The following is a 23403-nucleotide window of genomic DNA, read 5'->3' on the forward strand; positions in this document are numbered from 1 at the left end:
TCTTTGCTGAAAGTTTTCGTATTTTGTTCATATTACGACTTGAAAAATTTAATATTTCGATCACGAACACCGAAGGATTAGGGTTGGAAACGGGATGCGGATAGTTAAAATGATTCAGCTCAAACGAACTTGTTGTACGAAATTCTTTCGGAGATTTTATTCTATTTTAAGAAATTTGTTGAAAACCCTAAGAAACAGTTCTACATAAGCTTGAAAATATCAACGAGAAAAGCCTAGTTCGATCTAAATCATGTGTCTTTTTTCTTTTTTTTGGTTTTTTTTTTTTTTTTATTTTTTACAAAGTTACCTTCCGGAAAGCCTCCGCCGGTCCTGATACGGCGAGATACAAACGGCCACTCGATAAACACTATGGACAGGCAATTTTTTTTCGACGTGTATTATATGTATATATCGAATAAAACTTCATCGAGATACGCTAGAGTAGAAGTACGTGTGTCTAGTGCAACCCCCGTGAAGAATAGCCGGTCGAGAGGAAAGCTGACGGGAATTCTGTTTTGTGAAATTGCGAATCCCTAATGTTTGGAATGAAGATGGTGTTTGTTTCTGAGATCGCCTTCGAATCTCTTTTCTTCGAAACTATTTTATTTTTATCTTTTAATTTATTTAAGCGTGAATTAAATTATTGAACGAATTATTTATCTGATTATCCGTACAATACAAAACAGCGTCGGTTCGCAAATAGACAGGGACAGCGAGGAAAAGTTTGGCCTGACTTGCTCGAGTGTATTCCCGATCTCGGATATACGGAAATTCAATTTCGCGCAGAGCGAATTCCCGCCAATTCCTCTTTATCTACCTATTTTCCACAGGGACGTGACGATACGATCTGGTATTTTATAAACAGAAGCTTTAAACTCTCGGCGCGCGCGACACTTTCTTTCTTCCTTTGCGAGAAAACGCGCTCGCATATACAAGGATAAAAATAATTATTCTCTTTCGCGAAGGGGCGAGAGGAGGCTATCGATTATAATAATAACTCACTAAACGATAAACAAATAATAAATAGCTGCGATAAAATTATGCGACGTAAAACCGTGACAACAATAATTCGTGATGCATTTTGCGAAATTATGCTAATTGCATGTACACGTTGGACACACATCAGAGCAGAAATCAAAATATTATTTTCCCCTATTAATTTCAATCACTGGAGATCGATAGTGTTAGCATTTATTTGCTAGTTTCGCGATAAAAACTCAATTCGTATAATTGCTTCGTACGGGTGCTGGAAAATATGTTTATAATAACAACTAAATTGGAAATATGTATGGAAATATGGTATTTCTCTATTCTAAAAGTAACATAACGCAACGTAAGTCGCGAAAATGCCAAAATTTCGGGATGCTCGATCCGAAGTATAAATTAACTATTTTGCGTGATAGAGAGAAAGAGATATATTATTGCATATGTATATATGTATATATATTTATATTAGTCGATCGTCATTTAGTTTGATGTTTAGATAGAGTTTATTCAATTTGACTACGTCTTTACTTTGAAAAATTGGACGACAAGCACGCGCTTATCGTCCTAAAAGTATTTCATAAACCAATGAAAGCGGGACCCTTTTCTAAAATTTTCGGTGAATGATATCTGTATAAAAAGCATGTTACACTCTCTTTTTACAGGACCAAGAAAGTTTATATACACGTGTGTTTCGTGGGAAGTGCTTCCCTTCTAGATTATTCTATAATGCTGAGACAATTATTTATAACTTTATGCGCAAGCTGCACCAAACGCTGACTGTATCTTCATTTTTTTCCTTTTAACAAGAAGAGGCGCGAAAAAACAGCTCTTGCCATCGCTTTTCAGTTGACACACACGCGCGCACACACATACACTTATACCCACACACATACACATACATACGATTCGAAAAACTCAAGCTCTTCTCTTCTTATAACGAGTAAAAATTACATAGTTTAAAGAGAGATCAATGTTGAAGGATAAAGAAATCGGGGAAGCGGAATTCTTCCAGGTCCCGGCGAAGAGAGCTCGGTTGCTCTCTCTTTCTCTCTGTGAGGGATGCATTGGCGAAGGAAGAAGTAGCGAGTTTGGTGCAGCTTGCACACATAGAATATTTATAAACAATATAGAAATCACACAATTTGGATACATTTCACAAATAATCTGCTTATTGAAGGGACTAAGGTATCTTCCGACCTGATCGAGCGATCGATCGCGTTAATTGACGCCCTTTACCATATCCATGCCATCAATTACATATTTGTATCTATGTTAGTTTTTTTTTCGCATATATTGCTTAATGTTGATCAGTCCACGCTAGCTAAGGTGTGCGAAATTATTCTCGACAGGAAACCGATTCCAGCTCCTTGCACTTCTTCGGCACTCGTGCGAGCGACTCGTGCTTCCCGTTCGGATTGTCACTCGGGTGGGAAGGGTCGTTGTAAAATCTTGCAAACTTTTGCATTCTATTGACGATAGAATCATTCGAACAATGATCGCGCGGCGATTCATTCTTGATAAAGCGCGGGAACAATTGCTACCGCTACTTTTAGCGATTAATCTCTTCTCGCGAAAAAGTTTTTCAACGACAAGGGTAACTTAATTTGTTATTAATTTGATTTAATTTGGAATTTATAACTCAATTCATTCGAACGACGATGCGCGATCGATCGCGACGGATATGCGACGCGCGTGCAAAAAGTTAAGTCCACGATATATTAGCGGCATTTTCGGCTGCTTTTCTCTCGAGATCGTTCGCTGTATTATTTGATCGATGTACAACAGTAAAGAGTGTCCGCGTATCATGTTATATCACACAAGAGAAACACTGTTGCGCTCGAAACTATAAGCCTGTGTCGTCCTTGCGTTTTCCTTTTCTTTTATTTTAGGACTATAGTTCTTCGGAGTACTTCTAAATATGTGTGTATAGAAAATGCGAGGGCTGTTCGAGAAGCGCGACATGACGGTGTCGTGGATTTTGGGTGAAGCGATCGTTTTCGGGAATTCAGCTGAAGGCACCTTGATCTTCTCGCTTAACGAGAGAAGACGAAGCGCGTTCTTGTGTAAACCTGATAATAGCATACGCAGGACACCACGGCACATCCGTGACATCGTTGACAAAAAGGATTATTTGCGCGATATTAACGTCCTTTCAATTTAATCCTCCGTGTTTTGAGCACGGAGGAGAAACAATCATTTAAATTATTTCAGTACCCCGTTCTGGGTTTTGCTGTTCGTAATCTTAAATAAAGAAATAGCTTTCATGACTTATCGGAAATAATAGCAGGTACACGCGTCAAGTCTTCGTTCTGAATCGGTATCGACATCGTGTCTAAAATTCGTAGAATTCAGGACTCGTTGGCTATCAAAAAACGGAGATCGGTACGCTCTCGCAGTGACGTTATCTCACGACAAAAGCTACTTCTCGAACACCTCTCGTGTAATAACTCGCTGTATCCAGCACAACCTGATAAGACTCACGTCTACGCTACATCGACGGCTCGGCTCGAGAAGTGGGCGATATGAAATCTTTTGTGTTACCTTGCGAGTCGAGATAAAGAGCGAAGAGAGAACAAAAGAAAAAAAACAGAGACACGTTAAATATACTCGAACTAATCTCTCATTCGAGACATCGGGGACTCACAATTTTTCATCGGAAAAGGTTCCTGTCGATCTTTCTCGTGTCACTTATTTCTTCAATTTTTGACCGCACAAGATCATCGCAAATAGCCACAGAAAGAACGCAAACAATTAAGATACAAAGGCCTGTTGATACAAAGGATGCGTCAAATAATAGTCGGTCTCAAGCCGGACATTTCAAGCCGAGCCGTCGATCTGTATTCTTGCGCGGCGCGAGTCGTCCTGCCCGAGTCGAGTAGGACTCAGGACTCGTGCGCTCCAATTCCAGTGCAATATATCTGTACGAGATCTATTATCGTTAAGTTTCCAAATACGAAGTGGACTACCGGTGTAACTTTGACGCTACGCCCCGGGGACTTTCATCCCCTCGTAAACGTTGACTAACACTTGTCTGCTTCCCTCCTCACCCTTGCCATTCTGCACGACGCAGGACGTTGCCGATCAGCCGGGGTGATCCCGATATGATGTCTCGGCTCGTATTATTCAATACTGACGAGACAACGCCGAGGTACAAGGAACGCCAGACAAGAACGTCGGAGACGACGATGCCAACAGACTGCGCCCCCGCGGCGCGCGTGTGACCGCGACTATTTACACAGTAAATACATAGATAACTCGGTGGAGTCTCTTGTTTAGCGCGTGCACGCCAGAACACGACGGCGATTAATCGGCGCGAACGGTAACGCACCCCACCGTCGGCGACGTCTCTCGCACCCCCTCAGCACTCGTGTCACACCCTGTCGCCAATCGACGTCGAACTCGACCTCGAAGCACACAACGCTATTATATATATATATATATATATATATATCGCGATATCCAATATATATATATATATATATATATATATATATATATATATATTTAGGTTCCTATTTGTTCCTAACTGTTTATTCCTATTGTTCTATCGATCATTGTTCCTCCAGATGTTCTCGGCAACTAGAGAAAGGGGACAATGTTCTCCCCTTATTTCAATCTCCCCTTGAGGGAGGAGGATCGACTCTTGAAACACTTCTTCGAAGCACCATCCGAAACGCGAACTTCCCCTCGTCGTTCTTCAATCGTTTGTTTATATCCCTTCCAGTTTTTCAAGCAACGCGCTTCTTCGAAGCGCGATCCTATAACTAGCGCATTGTCCTTGCGTTTAACATTTTTTTTTATTCGCCTATTATCGATTATTTTTCGTCGGAGACCTTGCCGTTCTCTGAGCGACGAGGCGATCCGTCGTAGTCCGACCTTCGTCGGTATCTACGATCGGGTCGACTCCCCCGACGGCCTCTTCGTTGCCCCGTCGTTTCCCACGTGAGCCTCCCTGCGACACGTTGAAACAGCTCGTGCGTGAATACACCCTCGAGGTAACACCACCTTGCTGTCTAATCGTCCTCTCGCGTTTCTTCGTGTCAGCATAGAGCTACAAGGCGACTTGTGGCTTTGATACTCCCTTTGAAACTGAACTAGCTAGGACTAGTGGCTAACTGTTCCCTCATGGTTCTACCGCGTTCAGCCTTCCTTTAACAGTCTGGAGCTACGAAGCGGCTTATTATTTAAACACCTCCTTCGGGTCGCGAGTCTAGAATCTGTCGTAGTATATTTGAACCTGTTCGCGGGTTATATTTCGTCATACTTAGTTTCCTGTCGTGTTAATACTGCTGTTGAACTGAGAGACTGTCGGTTATGAAACTGTTCCTCCGTCGCTCTCAAAAGTCGCTTTGTTCTTCTTCCTTGATAGTTCGAGGCTGCTCGAGGCGACTGGTCTCTTTCTCTAAGTGCGAACCATTTCTAATATGTTTCATTGCTATTCTAAAGCTCGCTCCAGCTTGCTTCTCGGAGCCCTCGAATTCTACGAGTTGATTTATTTATGACTTTGATGTTCTTCTAAGATAAAACTCCATTAATCGTCAGATAATTGTTTCTTCGTCGTGTTTCTCTCTTTGATCGCTCGTTATTAAGACTATCGATCAATCCTCGTATCCCCCCATCATTCGTTTCTTCATTGCCCCTACAAAGGATCTGAAGGCACGAGACGATGTGTCATCTTGATACTCCCTTGGAACACAGCACTAGAAATAGTCGGCTAACGATAACATTCCCTATCGTTCTATCTACTCCTCGTCGTGTACACGCGATCGCGCGTATCGCCAACGAGAACAACGAAGATTTCGTTTCGCGGTGCCTCGAGCATCGTCTTCGCCTCGAGGAGGCACACATCTCCTCTTCACGCGTTCGCACGCAGACGAACGGTCGTTCTGCGCGCATTGTTCGCGGACTCACTGATCGACACGTGACAACAACGATGACAATAACGACGTATTGCTATCACCACGAATCATCATTCCACAGAATTGCCCTCGTCGTAGTGCGAGAACTTGAGGAACACTTGCTCCAGGGTAGTTTGACTAAAGCTATACTCCTCTATGTCCAGCTCGAGCTTGGCTGCAAGCAGACGCATCGAGTATTAGTGGAGAAGTTCGTCTTGCACGCGCGGCTCGCGATGAGGCCGAAGTTTCTAAGTGAAGTTTCACTCGCTTCCAGTCCTCTCTTTCGTCTTTCACATCTCGTCGAATGCCGCGACCGAAGAATTTGCAATCTACGTGAGGGGGAGAGAGAACCTCCTATCTACTCGAACTACTTCAAGTTTCAAACGTGCTCGAATACTTCACGCTAATTACAGTTAGTTCGCAAGTTTGTAGTTTGCAATTAGAACTGAATGACCTTTGAGATTCGAGATTCTAGGATCAAGACTAGCCTTGATTGAAGACGACGAGAACGCCCGAAAGGCAATGTAGTAAAACCTACAAAACAATTTTCATGTTCCGCGGAATAAAACTTCGAACTCATCGTCGAACGCGTCGTGAAGGGATCACAATGAAATCATTTGACTCCTTACCTTTCTCCAACTGCGTGAAGCACTCGGCCAGCGAGTTCACGGCGTTTTGGGGCACGGCAAAGACGAGCCTGTCAGCGAAGCTCTCCTCCAGTGTGGCGTCGGGAAAGAGACCAGCGACGAATTCTTTGAGGCTGGCAACCCTGTCGCCGGAGGGAGTTGTCGGCGTGCAATCACCACCCAAAAGCTTCATCTCGAGGGTGTAGCCGGCCCCATAAAGGTTCTTCAGGTGCTGGGTCGAGCCGATGCACCTTAGTTCACCCTTTACCATGATGCCGACCCTCGAACACAAGGCATCGGCCTCCTCCATGGAATGCGTGGTCAATATGGCTCCTCTACCACCCTGTTGGGAGACATGAAGCGGACAGTCGGATGTATTAGAACTTTTATATATTTAAGAGAAGCCGTTGACAAATTATTCTTATTCTCTCTATCATGAATCTTGAATCATTTCATTTGCTATTATATCTGTAACTGTACTTGTAATAATGTTTTCTTCTCGATTGCGTGTTTGCAATATTCTTAAGAACGTTGCATAGAAAAAGCACCGAGTAACCTTAGGAAATAGTTTAAATTCGTAGCGCATTACGACGCGACGCACCGACCTGGAAACTAGCGAGGATCGTGTCCCACAGGAATCTCTTCGACTTGGGATCCATGCCTGTGCTTGGCTCGTCCATGAGGACCACTTTGGGCCCACCGATCATCGCCAACGCGAAGCTGAGTTTTCTTTTAGTTCCGCCGGAGCACTCCTGGGTTTGCTTGTCGGCGTGCTCCTGAATTTGCAGACCGGACAGATAGAGATCCACGATTCTGCAATAATCAATGAAGAAAATCAGCGCTTCTCCAACGGAAATTGCCGCGCAATCTAGCGTATTTGAACTATTCGTTGATAGAATATCAAATATCAAATAGAATATCAAGAAAACGAAACAAAATAGAACCTGTCGATGTCGCCCCAGGGAACACCGCGTATCGCGGCGTAACACTCCAGATGCTCCCGCACAGTGATATTCTTCCAGTGGGCGTCGTGCTGGGGACAATAGCCCAACTGCTTGAAGGCGTCCGTCATGTGAATGTTAATATTTTGACCGCCAATTTGCACTCTACCCCTCGTCGCTGACTCCTCCGCGATGATGATTCTTATGGTGGTGGTCTTGCCGGCGCCGTTATGGCCCAGAAGGCCGAACACTTCGCCGGGCTCCACAGCCAGCGAGATATTCCGCACGGCGACCTTCCGCTGCGTGGTCTGTTCTTCGTGTTTCGAGCAACAGCTGCATAATGAGCTTGCTTCTTGATGCCGGTACTCCTTCCTCAGATTCTGTGTTCGTAAATGCGTTCCGCAGCGTGAGATATAAGATAAGATTACAGTGACAGAGTCACAATAGAGAAAAATCGCATCAGAGTCGTAACGAAGGTGCAACAAACGGTTGCCTCGAAACGATAACTCACCTGTACCAAAACCACGGGCGGCTCCTGAACAGCCGACGAGCTGACGAGATTGAAAACCCTCTGCCGCTCGGTTTTCACGTCCGCGTCTTCGTGCTCGCCAACATCCGAATTCTCTATGATCTCTTCGCTGATGGATCTGCCTTTCCTCTGTAGGAAGAAAACCAATGCATCGTATTCCATATATACTTACATCTCGCAAACGAAACAAGTACACGATACGAGCGTGAAGTACAACAGCATTTGGCGAGATTGGAATTCGGCGCTCACCAGGTAATACTTGAAGTACTCGCTGATTTTGCCGCCGTTCTTCTTGATATCCAGCAGAACCAGCACAAAGAACCACATTGGGCAGTGCAGCAGCACCGCGATGACCATCACTATGATCTCCGTGGTGAGGTAATCGGACATGGTGAGGTGATGGCAAGCGGCGTTGATCGAGCACATGAGGTAAACGCGGTCTACGTAGTACACCGCGGCGTACGGTACGTACATGCTGTTCAATAGGCAGAAGATCACGTGCAATGTGAGCGCCGCTGTCCCACCTTGAGGAAAAAAGCGTAACATCTCGTTAAGAGGAATGTGTCATGGTGATAAATTAAAATGTCTGCTTTCATCAGTGTCTCGGAAGCAACGGACTTGACCGCCGACGACAAGCCGATGGCATATTACTCACCGAGTTCCAGCATGTCGATGATCATGACCATGATGAACGGTACCAGCCCGAAGAAAGTGGCGATGTTCGGCAAGATGCTCTGCGCGGAGTCCATCTTATCGAACATGTAGCTGAGACAGGTCGCAAAGAGGATGGCCGACGGGCAGTACAGCATGAGGAGGGTGCTGAGGGCGATGAGCGCTGGTGACTCTTGAAGCGAAGGCACGTCGAACATGAAGATAATGCCGAGGATACACATGCAGATGAAGGTCATCAGGCCGACCAGCACGATGAAGTAGCTCAGAAGGTACATGGGAAACGACAGGCCGTTCACACGAAGTTGGTTCTTCGCCTTGCACTGCAGAACGTCCGAAGAGAATTGTCGTCGTTACGTTGCATCGTGAGAAGATATAACACAATAGTATTATATATTATAATTAAAATAGTCTTACCTCGCGATCGTACACCATGTCCACTGCCAAAGTAATCGGCACTAACACGAAGTCCATACCGATGAAGAGAGCGGTACTGGCCATGCCGATGTTGAACCCTTGCGGTTGCGATGTTTGTTGGAAGGGATGCGTTTTCACTTCGATCGGCATAGGTTCGCTTTTGTCCGAGATCAATCTGAAAAAATTGAATTTCTTCCAGTATTGATGGTATTGCTGATATAGCGAGGGTGAATCTGAATTTGAAAAATAATATTAATACAAGAAAAGAGAACACACTCTTTCTCTCTTTCTCGTTTAATTATATGAAATATTTCGAGCATCTTGAATGCTCTTCATTATAGATTCAGAGATCCTAGACTCACCTATGATAAGCGTTCGAAAGAATGTTCACTAAGATTGGCAGGGAATGTTGCATCGTGTCATTGTAGACTACAGTCAAATTCATTCGCGGTGGACTATAGCTGTTAATGTTGAATGCAGCTATGTGTGGTGCGATATTCAGTAAATTTGCGAAATCGCCGTCGTATTCTTCAATGTACTTCGCGTCTTGAGTTATGCTGTCCATTAAGTCGGTAATGTCGCGATCGGTATTATTCATGTAGAGAATCTTAGTCTCGTCACCGTATGTATCTGTAAAGAGGAAAGCAATATCGCGTGATCCATCGCAAGTGTGACGAGTCTTGCTGAGTTTCGTATTAAATAACTGCATAATAGAGATCTAATTATTGATCTAAAATTCAAGTTTTAATCATCTTTCACGCGACGTCGTCCGTAAACTCGCGTGTACATTCAATTACAAGAAATAACTTTCAAGTTACAGATTCTAATCTAAATACACATAATCCTATATTTTCGTAAAAGTACACTTATTATAGAAAAAAACCTTTCGATTAAAATTTGGGATTAATTAATTTTAGACAGTCAATTTTCATAGAAAATTAATTTAAACACGTGCCGTGCTCTAGCCTCGGAGGTGAACTAGGTACAGATAAAAAAAAGAGCCACGCAATTACCTCCTACCTTGCATAAGTTGCAACCACTTACGGCTATTAAGTTTTAACGATCGCATCTTGATGTCGATCGTTTGGATGCTGTGCAAGTAGAGGCCGAGCACTATCAGAGCGAGCGGCGCGACGATCGTGAAATAGAGCAGCTGTATATTCCTGAAGAGTCTGAGCACCCGTAGGCGTAGCATGGCGTAGAAAGTCTGCATGAAGTTAGGCCGGACCTTGATGGGGTCTAAGCCGAGGCCGAGGACGGGCGGATTTCTGTCATTATGAACGCCGTCCGGTAGATCGCTCGTACCTAATTAATTCAGTGGTATTATAATACCAACGCATCTCCGATGATTAGTAGTTAAACTACAATTTGCAACATTATTATGTAAATATATCAATTAATCAAACTACTTAATATCTCTAGCAATAAATATTAATATTATACATATATAATATATTAATAATAGAATATATACACATAATAATCAGATATAATATTAATAATAGATATATCTAGAAAAAAAATATATATCTTAATATTGAATAATAATCAGACGATAATGAAGTTGTCCGTTAAATCATATCGATGCCACGAGCTGATTTACTCGACCTAAATTACAAAAACTCGAGGATTCTTCTCTAACGAATGAAGAAAGAATGTAGAGGAAAGAATGAGAAGCTACCTTTCGCTTGATTGTCGCCTTGGACAGTCACTCCCTCGTTTTGCAAGCTCTGGTATGACGTACTCTTGGACTGTAACGAGAGCGATCTGCTGAGTGCGCGATTGCGCACCATCTTCTTCGACAGATTATCCATCGTGCACTCGGTTTCCTCGTCCTTCTCCAGGTGCAGGAACACTTCTTCCAAGGTGGTCATCGACACACCGTAGCTGTTGATGCCGAGTCTGCTCGATCTGGTCTTGATCTCATGCTCAATGGCGGAGAACAGAGGCGCGAAGCTATCCACGCAATTGTGAGGTAGGATGAAACTCAATTCGCGACCATGACGTCTCGCCTTTTCCGCTTTCGTCACGTGCGACATCACTAAGCGGGTGATGGCGTGTTCCCTGGCGTTGCCTTCCAACACCAACCTACAATCGCGATCGTTGGAATATTTTTAACAAGGAATGTAATCACTCGATTCCCTCGACAGTGTCGCGCGGATTAAGAAGATATTCCATATTTCCTGTTTTTTCCACTTTCTAATTTCCTATTTCTATATTTCATTTTCCGATATTTAATGTTAATATTTTCTCCTTTTTCCTGATATTTAACGTCACAAATGTTTAATGTTACAGATTAAATCCCGGTCGACGTGATATCGACGGTTGACTTACGTCAAGTGGTATCCAATGCCGAACTTGTTCTTCAGGAACAATGAGCTACCGCAACACCTGAGCTTCCCTTTGCTAATCACCGCCTTTCGGTCAGCAAGTATGTCCGCTTCGTCCATGAAGTGTGTCGTCAACAATATCACTTTTCCGTGTCTTCTCGATTGTAGTAAGGACCACATTTGCCTTCTGGAATACGGATCCACTCCGGCGGTGGGTTCGTCGAGGATGACGATCTTGGGATCTCCGATTATCGCTATTCCTACGGACAGCTTCCTCTTTTGACCACCACTAAGATATTTCGCGAAAGCATCCGCTTGCTCGATCAAGTCGATGTCCTTTAAGGTTTTCTTCACCTGCGAATCCAAACGCGTACTCCATCATAAAGCCAGGTAGGTAAGTACTATTCTTCGTATAAGAGACACTTATACGACTGTCTCGAGTTACTAGGTCAGTCAGAAAGATTATTTTGGTATTTTCGAGTTGAATTTGATTTTTGGATTCAATAAGGAAAAAGTATTCCCTACCAAGTAATCATCATCAATGTTCATGAACGATATTCATAGTCAGATCAGATTTAAGATCGTCTTAAGCTCATCAAGATGAAATTAGAACGATTATGGGTGACATTCATATAGTCAGATCTTATATTTAAGGTCATTTTAATTTTATAAAGCACATATTTAACAGAATATTTACTTAAGATATCTTAATTTTTTTTTCGTCTTGAGTTCATCGAGATAAAATTAAAACGATCAATGTAAGATCAAATTGTCCTAAAATCTTTCGCTGACATCTCGGCAGCATTTGCACTTCTCTATCGTAGGAGATTGTCGACTTATCATCGATGAAGACAGAAGATTAGATCGAACATTTCCACCGACCCAATATCCCGACAATCGAAACCGCGAGTCTTGTTTTTCGCGCATACCTCGTGCTGTATCATCGAGCGCGGTATACCGCGTACCGCGGCGAAGAACTCAAGGTGCTCGCGCGGCGTCAGCAGGTCGAAGAGGATGTCGTGCTGCGGGCATACGCCGGTCATGCTGCGGATCGCCCGCATGTCGTTGCTGTCACGCACGTCGTAGCCGAAGATCAGAGCGGTGCCAGCGGTGGGCGCGGTGAGGCCCGTGAGGATGTTGAAGAGAGTGGACTTGCCGGCGCCGTTGTGGCCGAGTATAGCGGTGATCTGACCTTCGTAGATGGTCAGATTGATGCCGTTCACCGCCTTGGTCTCCGAGCGCCGGCACTTGTGATATGACTTGTACAGATCGGCTATCCTGATCGCCTCGCGACCCTTCATCTCGCGCACCACCGGCTCTATGTCGCGGTTCGCCTCCTCGCCGGGGATGAAGGAGTTCGACTCGCCATTCGACGACGGTACCTGTAAGTCAATCTCGCGATTTAGGGCTGGTTGTTCCAACTTCCTGGTAAGTTAACTAATAGTTAAATCGTATGTCTTTGTTTTTCCTCCAACTTAGATACATGATTTAACTATCGGTTAATTTACCAAAAAGTTGGAACAACTGGTTTTTAGGTCGGTTTCACCAACTTCGGTTAAGCTAACCGAGAGTTAAAAGTAGCAGAGTAGCCAACTTAAATGCGACGTGCCATAAACAGTGTCATACTGAACCTCAATGAACAATTTATATTCAATCTCGATATTGGCACTTCTGGTAGTTAGAATTTAATCGTCAGTTGGTTTAACCGGAGTTGGTGAAACCGGCCCTTAGGCCCAGTTCCATAACCTCTAGTTAACTTAATTAGTTGGTTATTCCATTGGACTTGACTTCCAATCGCATTTGATATTAAGAAGAGTTAATCAGAATTAACCAATCACTATTGGGACTTAACTGGTAGTTAAAATTAAACGGATGTTGTGGAACTTGGCCTTAATGGTACACCAGAGTTTTGGGGATTTTAAAGAGCAAGTTGTCGTGACGATTTTATTTAACGTGGTATAATATTCGCGCGGTGAATCTTAAAAGCACCATTTAAAAGCATCACTTGTACGTACCCTTTGGACTTTCCTTGGACACCAAAATCCGGGTAGGAAGCAGAACCAAGGTGGTTTTTTCGTGCCATATTCACCTAGGGATTAAGGAGTACGTTGGGTGTTATTCGGTATATTTTGATGGGTGGATGCATATTTTTGAATAGTACATAGAATTATTTAGACGAGAAAAATATATATTGACTTCGAGTGTAGCGTACGAAAATACGCGAGAACGTACTCGGTATCACGGAATCGAGATAGTAGGCCAGCCAGCCGTACAAGAATATGTCCAGAGTCATCATGATGAGACTGCCACCGAAAGGTATCCCAGGCCCGGACCATAGGTTGTCGAAATTCACTCCCTGGCCCTGAAGATCCAGCACGAGAGCCTGCAGCGATACAGAGCAGCGTGAAGCTTTGAAATACGTGATACGCGTATCAAGTATCCGCGCGATCGTATTTCCGATATGTGTGCGAACGATCGTGCTGATATTTTCGCCGTCAAAGCACTCGTAATAGTTGAGGAAAACTCTCGCAACCGGCGAATAAACCATTCAATTATCTCGTCGATGTTCCCGTTAGAGGGAATGCTCGACGGGATACATTATCAATGCCAAGATTTACCTTGTCTATCGCCAGAGCGACTCCAGTCGGGCTGAGTAGAGAGACCAGCCAGAACGAGATCGAGCAGGAGTCGTCCACGAATACTTGGATGAAGTACATCAAGCTCAGAATCGTGACGGCGAAGTTACCCAAAACACCGGCCGTCTACGACAGAGAGGAAGACACTTGCATCACCATATATAATGTCAATCTCTCAGTTAATCGACTTGTGTTAAACTTTAAATTAATATTTAATCACCTGAATGTCGTCTTACTTGAGTGCTAATTTAATTTTCTCATTACATAGAGTTTTCGCATATTAGAACAGAAATTACATCTGGCAAAACATACGAACGTCATGAATATTTTCGCGGAATCGTGAAATTTTGTTTTTCATAAAATATTTGCTCATATTTAATTTTTGCTCATATTTGTAAAAGAAATCTCTTCGAGCAGATGCTTCTGCATTTAATTGAGAATTCAATCAAAGTGTCTTAATTCGGCGCGTCCTCGATTTTTCACGACGGGCGAAAGCAGCGGCGTATCGACGTCTGTCAGTTAAGTGTTAATTTGAAGATTCTTATTCGGGACATAAAGGGACTCGAAGTGAAAAGTTACGTCGCGTCAAGCATTACTCACGCGCGACTTGTCGAAAAACGGCGTGATCATGAAGGCGAACATGATCACGGAGAAGCTGTATAGCACCACCAGAAGAAATATCGGCAGGAAATGCGTGTGTTGAAACATCTGTAGAGTGAACAGCAGTATTACCCCGACAGCGGAAAGTAGGAGGACGAAGACGCCGTAGACAATGAACCACGACAACCTGCAAGAACGAAATAGAGGAAGCGCGAGCGCGTCATTATCGGTCGTCGAAATCAAATCGGACAAGTTGGTAAGTTCAATTAGATCAGATTCGGCTGGCTCGCGAGAAATTTCGCGATGTCTTACCAAAATACAGAATCGTTTAGGCCCATGATCTTCATCCCTTCCTTGATCCTTTTTTCCTTCTCGCCGACTATCAAAATCAGGAGATACGTGATGAATTGCGAGAGCGCCAAGACTGTGTAGAGCGGGATGACTACCCTGAAGGCTACCATCCAATCTGAGATGGAAGTACGTATCGTTAACAATGCCGGAGACCCCCCGGGAATGTTATTACGCGTAGGTCGTAATCACACGGACAGACGATCTTTAGACGCGACTGCTTACCCGCGGTAAATGCATCCTTCGGAAATATCTGGAGCTTGATGTCCGGTACGGTCAGATCGGGATTTCCCGTGTCCAACTGTGCAAAAAGTGTCATCAGAAAACCAGTCGTTCTCAGAACATTGTTTCCTAGTCTGCACGATCGGACTTATGCCAGCACGACAAATCAAGTATCGCGAAAGCTATAGCGATCGGATAAAATCCGGAAAGCGAACTCACTCTTATTTTTGTGACGTCTATTAACATTTGTAGGAACAAGAAGCCGGAATACAAGTAATCGTTGACGGGACAGGATCCGCCGATCTTCATCGACAACATGTCGCCTAACCAATGAGTGGTATCCCTTCGACAGGTAACTGGAGTGGAATACAGTTCGGTCGGCGAAGGTGGCGAGAGGTACGAAGGATTCGTCCTAATTTCATACCTAAGTGACGCGAAAGATTGCGAATTTTAGCGATCATCAAATAAGAACGCAACTCACCGGTCTTCTCGATTCTCGTTAGTTTTTGATTAATTTTTTATTCATCCAGAGTAATACGTGACACGCTTCTAAGGATTATCTTCTCGATATGTCTGTCTATCTAACGAGGTAAAATCTTCAATATTTTTGTCTCGTGCGGCTAATCGATAAGTTTGGAAAAGAGTAATATGCAGAGATAGAAGTGTCCTCTGTTATAAGAAAATGTTTTTTCTCGCGATATCGCGTATCCCTCCTCCGTGAAAGATCGTGTCGCTTTAAAATTTACGGTTTACGATATAAAAGTAGTCTTACATGAGACGCTGTGTTATCGGCTGGGAATCTTCGAAGATAACTGCTATGGGTACGCTGTAAGGATCTTTCCAGTATGCCGCCTGCAGATCGTCCTGCGTGTCGAACACGATGAAGTTTAAGGGAAACTTACCGGGATAATCCCACATAGAGAGCCAGAGGGTGTTCATGGAGCTTAAGAAGCTCTGGAAAATATATTGTTAACATTATATCGTGAGTTGGATCTCGCAATTTCTGGCGGAACAGTCTCGAAGAAGCAGCGAGACGACGGGATGTAATATCATCAAAGATACGCGTGATAAAAGCGAAAGAAGCAATTTTTAACAAGCCAATTGATCCGTTTCTCTTTTTTTTCAGAGAAATTGTTGTCACGATAAAATTAGAATTTAACATTCTACAACGAAACGTAAGAATTCCCCCGAGAGAATTTTATCTCTGAAAGAGCCTCTCACCTCATCTCGAAACTCAGGAAAAAGGAGAAAGAATAAGGGAGGAAGAGAAAAAAGAATTTTGTTTAAACAAGCGAATAAATTTTTCGAGATTCGGCGGAAAATTCGCACGAAAATGTTAAAAACCCGAGATATTTTTCTGCGAGCGCGTGTATCTCGTGAACTTCTCGGCGATTCGGCGCGCTGAGCAGGCGGTGCTCTCGAAAGGTCGATACTTACGAGGGTCTCCGTAGAATTGGGCACCACGGCGATAGTGATGTTCGTGTAGCCGTTGTGTATTTCAAATATCTCCGTTTCGCGCTGCTGCGTCGTCATCGCGGGATAGTTCGGGTTCGGAATCAGGATCTTCACCACGATCAAGATCCCGAGGGTGTAGAGGGGCAGGAAGATCTCCTGTGGGCAATCGAGCGGTGCTGATCTCTCGGATCAATGTTACGCGGCAAGTGTCTCGTACAATCGTTAACAGCTGATCCCTGGGTCACGATTCCATTCGTAGTAATAACGGCTCTCGAGCGAAAGCCATCAGGCGCATTCAAAGAGCGAGACGGTTTGCCGAGCTGCTCTCTCGACAGAACGACAAAGGTCGGTGAATTAATTATACATTAAGCCGTGCCACACATAAATTCGTATTCTCGAGCATTAATCTACGACAGGAACGAGCGCGTCGTGGAGAGAACGCGCCGGGGAAGCCTAAAGCGAGCGTTTTATTTTGCAGCGAACTTGCTCGTTACTTGGCGAATACGGCCGTACCATAATTACACGGTCTATCCCGGATGAATAAAAGAACCCCCTGTGTTTTTTGCAGTTAATATCCATAGTATGCGAGGGATAGGGTGGCGCCTTCCTCGACTACGTTTCCCGCGCCCTTAAAAACACAACGCAACGTGAATTCAGCACGGCAAGAAATTTGCCCGCTCCCATCGTGTATGCGTGTCCCATAATTATCCCTGGTGGTGTGCACCTGCCGTCTTCCGTTTCACCGTTCGCAACGCGCCATCAAAACAATATTCCGAACTGTAAAGACTGCGCGAATCTTTTACACACGGCGGAAAATGCGCCGTCATGAATTCTCGGATCGATTGTCATTCCGCCCATGATTTACGATTGAAATGTATAGTTGGTAATAGTTACACAAGAAGTATTCAACCCACAAAATTATGATTCTCGAGTTTTTGTGTTATCAATGAGTAATTCACGCGTCTATCTATCTTAAAACGAAAAATATTCAAGTCTTATGGACGCCTAAAATTAATTAAAAAACAGAGTTTATTTTTTTCTATTAGTTGCGACCTTTTTATCCAATTTTTAAGCTTGTAAATAAATATTCTTAAAGAAAAGAGAATTGACTATGCATGACTTTGTGAACGATTGCGGAGAGAACCTCAGTGCTATCTATACTTTTTAAATCATGCATTAAATTTTCATCATTTTCTTTGAAACGTGCTTCATATAGGTTAGATCATTCTAATTACGGCCGTGATCATGGAAATTATAAGGGGGATTCTCTGTGTATAAGTCGCTGAAGAATATTAGTGGCTTCGAAACTCCGTCGTCATGGCGATCAACAAGGAAACGGCACACACTCTTTGCAGTGATTGCCGGAACGTCGGAAGGCAGAAGCTCGCGGGAACTTTCTCGATATCGAGACACGGGCTTGTCGTGCAAAGATTCGCGTTATTTTCGTGCTTGTCGTACAATAAGATGCGACGAATTATATAGTTTGACAGCTACAAATCGCGAACGAACGTAAAAGGCCTTGCTATCTCGTCTTAAGGAGGAATGATCGCAAGTAAAACAGAATAAGCATACATGGTAATTGTTTCCATATGTAGCTTATCACTCGCTCTTGCTTGTCACGGTTCATTACGTTTGAATTCATACCCGATGCAGTGCGAAAATATCGCGTAGTGAAGAGAAAGATTGTGAGAAGCCGAATACGCGAAGAGGTGAAACTTATTCCAACACTCGGTATATCATTGTGTGATATTGATTATAAATTAAAGAATTCATTTATTCTATTAAAAAAAATAATTTTCCTCTCTATGTTCTTTCGAAGATCTTTGAGGGAAAATAGACTGAAAAACTGTAAATTCTCTTGCAGATATAAATGCTCAAAGAAGAAACTGAAAAATAGGAATTGGCTGCAATGGACGCTGATGGTATACCGAAGGTTAACGAGATTCGAAGAGTAAATTCTCAAGTCGCGTGTAATGATCCGAAAAAAGCATGTATATAAAGAGCAGTAAAAGAAAAGAAGCATAAAATAGCAAGTCGGAGATAGAAATATTGAAATTAATAATCTTTATTTCATACGCGAAGTGAAACTTCTTGTTGCGAAAGTTGGGGATTATTTTAAATATAGTTTGGCTTTCGCGGAAGGTGTCGGACGGCAAAGAGTTCGAGGCGATGTCGTTCTTTGTGGACATCGTCACCGAGGACTCGTTCTATGAGAACCTGACCCTGGGCGTGGTGAAGATCCTCGAGAACTCGCCGTGCGTGAAAAATGTGCGGGTCGAGAGGCGAAATGGCTGCGAGCCCGGAACCATCACTAGCTGGGAGCAACGTCATTGTTGCACGCTCCCCGAGAACATTCGGAGTTTCTACGCGTCCGTCGACGGTTTCCTGCTGTTGTGGAATCTCGACATAGCGGGTGATTTCTGTGACCTTACTTCATCAGACACTTTTATCCAAGCATCTGATATTCGTCTCCCAAGCGATGGAGATAGATATCAGATATGTATATATTTTTCCCACAACTCTTTTCACAACAGCTTCACTCTCCAGGTGAAGAATTTCCGATCGGCCGCATGGAGATCGGCAGTCTATCATCCCTAAAGAGGTACGTCGGCAGAGATAGACAGATGGGACCGTCGACACAGGACTCGTCATCGGGAGCTCAAGTGGAGGACCCCACAACGGAACAGGAAGGCGGCAGCACAGATGTCCTGTTTTCCGGGGACTCACGCGAGTGCAAGCTCTTCGAGATCGGCCAATGCTACCCGGGAACCGGCAACGGTAAGGTCTACCTCACGTATCGTTCCAAGCAGGAGCAAGATTCACCGAGTATCTGGCTCCATCGTGGCAGCAGCTGGTATCAATTAGCCGACGACTTCACCACCTACTTCCGCATGATGCTGGCTCACTTGGGCCTGCCGTTGTGGCAGTGTTGCGTCGTCGGCCTGCCGTTGCCTACCTGGGTCGAGCAGGCGTACTTTCTGGTGGGACCTCACTTGCTACCGTCTACTGTCGAGCCCAGCGAGACCGTGTCCACGTCGTTATGGAATAACGGACCCATCAACATCTTGGATCCGGCTATCTTCAAGACCAAGGACGGCAAGCAGAGGAACGCTCGCAAGAAGTGAACTTGTGGATGATTTCTTGATTACTCGAGATGCATTTATACTTGAACCTTGTTCGCATGTACGAAGAAACACGTGAATCGAGTACTGTATGAAAGTACCCGATCACTGGGCTGAATGTGTATGCATATTTACGATAGTACAGATAACGCGAATGCACTATGAGTAGTTGGTAACAATAGACGGAAAACATTTGATTGGATTAACCAAATATCTAGTGAAATATAAGCAAACTAGAATTCCGGTTGAAATTCTGTTCAAGGTAACAAGATTTTGATGAAGTAAACAAGATTTCTGATTAACCAGAACCTGCAACTGTTCAAACTGTTGAAACAATTCTGAAGTTCTAATTAACCAAAAATTTTGTTTGGTTTACCAAAAATTTCATTTGGTTTACCAAAAATTTCGTTAATTTGAACAGAATTTTGATGACTTTAAACGGAATATTGGTTCGTTCATATTTCACTAGATATTTGGTTAATCCAAATTTTTTTTTCGTACACGATGACACAGTGTCTTAGAAACTAGTGAAACCATAAATATCAGGATCTTATAGATTTCCAGATTCACCAGACTTAGAACTTATCGCGGTATTCATATCTCATATTCGCTCGTAGGAACGGATGAGATATGAATACCGCGTGTCCTAGATTCGAGAAATCGCGAATCAGAGTTCATGTTAAATTGAGAATTAAAATAAGTAATGTACTTATATTTTTTCCAGATTTCTGGATATTTACTTCGGATTTGTGAACGATGTAGAATTGAGAAAGATATGTCTCAGATTTCTCGATCCGCAAATACATTAATGTTGAAACTGTGAGAAGACTATTGATTATTTCAGAATAGAAGTCGGAATATAAAATAAGTTAGAAGAAATTGAATTTTCGACAAACAAAGTCTCGAGGATCCGAATGAGTTCACATATATACGCGAACTTTTCTACCCGAAAGCGAATATCTTCGCTCCATCCTGGAAGAGTTGTACACGAAGAGAAGAAGAAGAAAAAAAGAAACAGCTGCTCGGGACAAGATTATACTTTTTAATTATCAGGCTACCGATTGATACCCGCTACAACGCGATCAATCGCAGCTAGCTCTAAGTATGTGCGGGCAGGGAAAAGAAGCGAGCAAATAATTCGACGAGATAGAAAAGAAAGAGTGCCTCCCCTTCCTCGCCGCCAACCCTTGGCCTATTTGGCACGGCGAAAATGCAAAAACATCCAATTGGCAGCGTTGTTGGCGAACGCAGTCCGCGACGGGACCCAGTCACTCCGTCGACACTCTAGCAAACGTCCGCGCGTTTGCGTCTTCTTTTTCGTCGTTTTGCTTTTATACGTCTCTCGTAGTTCATACATGAATGCGCTCGCGAGATTCTGCCGCGGCATTCTGCAACGGATTTACCCCTTTCGTTCCAGCCGAGGATTAGTCCGGGCAAATCTCATTACGGAGTTACTCTCGTTATCTTGCCAGGGTGTGACGAGGATGTCGCTTTCGGGGACTCCTCCGTCGTCTGGCGATACGGGTGACGAGCCGAAGAGCGGCCCGAGGAGAAGAAAACCTTCGGGAACGATTTTGGCAACAGTACTTCGGCACACCACCCCGGCTATACGCATAACGCGCGCATCCACTTGGCACGCGCCACCGGCGTGTTCCGCGAGACAGGTGCCGATTCTTCACGTTACATCCGCGGGAGTTGTTACGCGAGTGAAATTCCCGCGAAAAAAGTAGCGAGCGCGTCGCGCCCTGTAATCTCCACTAGTGTTGTCAATTTCGACTACCCGGAGGGTATTCCGAGTCTTTCGGGTATTATTCAAATATATTAACTTGAAGATCTCGGGCCAAGAGAAGGCAGCATGAGTAACTCGCGGCTAAAGTTAATTTAACGAACACATGAAATAATTTGATATTCCCAAGTTATTGGTTTTCTTAACAATTAGTCTGTTCTTTGTAGCTGCACTGCCGGTGCAATAAGTTGGAGTGAGACAAAATATACTCGTCTCACTCTAACTTTTTCATCAATTCAGCAGTGCAACTACAAAAAACAGACCAAATAACAAGCAACGAATGATATCTTAATATCCGCGAATGGACGCTCAAGTAGTACCTGAATATAGAAATATACCCAAGTTATAGTACCCGGATATAGAAATGTATCCAAGTTATAGTGACAGCACTAATCTCCACCGCGAGTTCGCCGACTCGGCGAAATAATCGGTTTGGCAGGCGTGCGCGCGCGCGCGCGCGCGAGGAAAAACACCGAGCGCCAATTATTACTGCGACGGATGATTCTTTAATTACATCGCGAGGACCGCGTAACGAAGCCCGAGACACGTGCGGAACGTATCGAAGGTTGTGAGCGGCATATCATACCGTCATCGTCTTCCGCTTCTCGCGTTTCTTCAGCAGGAGATTCCTCACGAGCATCGCCCGCAGCTGGGACAAGTAGACCGCGCACGAATTCATCCTGCGAGATGCATTCGCCCACTCGTCCTCTGCAACAGAAACGTCAACGGCAACCTGAATCGCCGCGAATTGTCGGCGCTCCGCGACAACGAGCTGAGTGAGAGCCTCGAATTTTGCGACGCGATCACGTCTGGATCACACGTGCGGCACGACCGAGGTCGTTTTCGACGGCTTCGAGAACAGTTCAAGGCTCAGAGCGGATATAGAGCGGACTTGGAAACGGAGATTTTTATTATACAAGTCGCTTTTAAACGAATCATAGGATGATATTCGTAGTTAGATCTTATATTTACGATCGTCTTGAGTTCACCCTCAAACGCTGTACGGATCATTTTATTGGCTCCGCAGCATTTGAAGATAAACTTAAGACGATATCAAATATAAGATCAGACTATGGCTGGTATTCATAGTCGGTTCTTATAGTTAAGATCGTCTTAAGTTTATCTTCAGATGCTGTAAGGTTCATTTCACTTTATGGAGTATCTGAAGATAAACTTAAGACGATCTTAAATATAATATCTGACTACGAATACCGGTCTATGAATTCCAATTGTAGTCTTTCCGTTGCGTCATCGTGCGGCAAAATTCAAAGCTCAAGTATGGTCTTTTATGCTTAACTAATTATTCCATACACACAATACAATGTATCAAGTCAATGCAAAAGACTTGCAATTTCCTCATTTTTTAGATGTCTCAAAGGATGTCGAGTCGATGTTTATTTTTATGCGTGAAAATACGTTTCGTTTTCTATTTTATTCGACAAATAGGACGTACCTTTTGCAGCCTGATCAGTTCTACAAGTTTCGACGGGTGAAAGAGAAACAAATCGTGACAGATTCGTTCGGGTAAGCTATCTTTATCCGCGCCAATCGTTAATCGCCGCGAGAATGATCGATGGCTGGACGCGAAGAAAACAGCGAGACGTCTAATTTAATCTATCATTTATGACGAGATATGTAGTGTAACTTGCCGTTTAATCACCGCATCCGTGATGGAACAGCGGAATACACGCTCCTTCTAGCTCTCATGGGTGAAACGATGTGAAGGAAGAGAAGATGAAGAAGGAGAAGAAGGTGGAGGAGAAGAAGAAGGAGAAGCAGAAACCAAACGAGATGCAGGCGTCCGACTGCAACGCGACGGCCGCTCGCGTTCTTCCCG

General features: G+C 43.9%; 2 protein-coding genes across 9 annotated transcripts in view; one reads left to right on the forward strand and one right to left on the reverse strand.

Annotated features, from left to right (window-relative positions):
* Positions 1-135: 135 nt before the first annotated feature.
* Positions 136-23403, reverse strand: part of LOC116845859 (ATP-binding cassette sub-family A member 5-like) — a 37701-nt gene continuing 14433 nt past the window's right edge. For 6 of the 8 annotated variants that reach the window (XM_032819031.1, XM_032819032.1, XM_032819028.1 and 3 more), the window contains 23 exons: positions 22153-22274; positions 16641-16814; positions 15976-16157; positions 15423-15627; positions 15207-15282; positions 14946-15099; positions 14634-14820; positions 14016-14159; positions 13630-13780; positions 13413-13486; positions 12327-12779; positions 11402-11751; positions 10749-11155; positions 10112-10372; positions 9430-9697; positions 9068-9242; positions 8637-8973; positions 8231-8505; positions 7964-8110; positions 7456-7832; positions 7117-7324; positions 6515-6854; positions 5957-6060 (listed from right to left, as the gene is read on the reverse strand). In XM_032819031.1, the coding sequence (XP_032674922.1) occupies positions 5957-6060; positions 6515-6854; positions 7117-7324; positions 7456-7832; positions 7964-8110; positions 8231-8505; positions 8637-8973; positions 9068-9242; positions 9430-9697; positions 10112-10372; positions 10749-11155; positions 11402-11751; positions 12327-12779; positions 13413-13486; positions 13630-13780; positions 14016-14159; positions 14634-14820; positions 14946-15099; positions 15207-15282; positions 15423-15627; positions 15976-16157; positions 16641-16814; positions 22153-22274 (5171 nt within the window). Of the gene's footprint in view, positions 6061-6514; positions 6855-7116; positions 7325-7455; positions 7833-7963; positions 8111-8230; positions 8506-8636; positions 8974-9067; positions 9243-9429; positions 9698-10111; positions 10373-10748; positions 11156-11401; positions 11752-12326; positions 12780-13412; positions 13487-13629; positions 13781-14015; positions 14160-14633; positions 14821-14945; positions 15100-15206; positions 15283-15422; positions 15628-15975; positions 16158-16640; positions 16815-22152; positions 22275-23215; positions 23355-23403 lie in introns of those variants that run through there. The other 2 variants (XM_032819035.1, XM_032819033.1) reach the window with 2 other exon arrangements.
* Positions 16809-19982, forward strand: LOC116845864 (tubulin polyglutamylase complex subunit 2). Its single transcript, XM_032819050.1, has 4 exons — positions 16809-18389; positions 18523-18580; positions 18801-19071; positions 19206-19982. The coding sequence occupies exons 2-4, from the start codon at positions 18578-18580 to the stop codon at positions 19781-19783; spliced, it is 852 nt and encodes a 283-aa protein (XP_032674941.1). The 5' UTR covers positions 16809-18389; positions 18523-18577; the 3' UTR covers positions 19784-19982.

This window comes from Odontomachus brunneus, unplaced genomic scaffold (assembly GCF_010583005.1).
Source record: "Odontomachus brunneus isolate Ranch 3 - 2012 unplaced genomic scaffold, Obru_v1 Obru_scaffold_058, whole genome shotgun sequence".
Taxonomy (NCBI): domain Eukaryota; kingdom Metazoa; phylum Arthropoda; class Insecta; order Hymenoptera; family Formicidae; genus Odontomachus; species Odontomachus brunneus.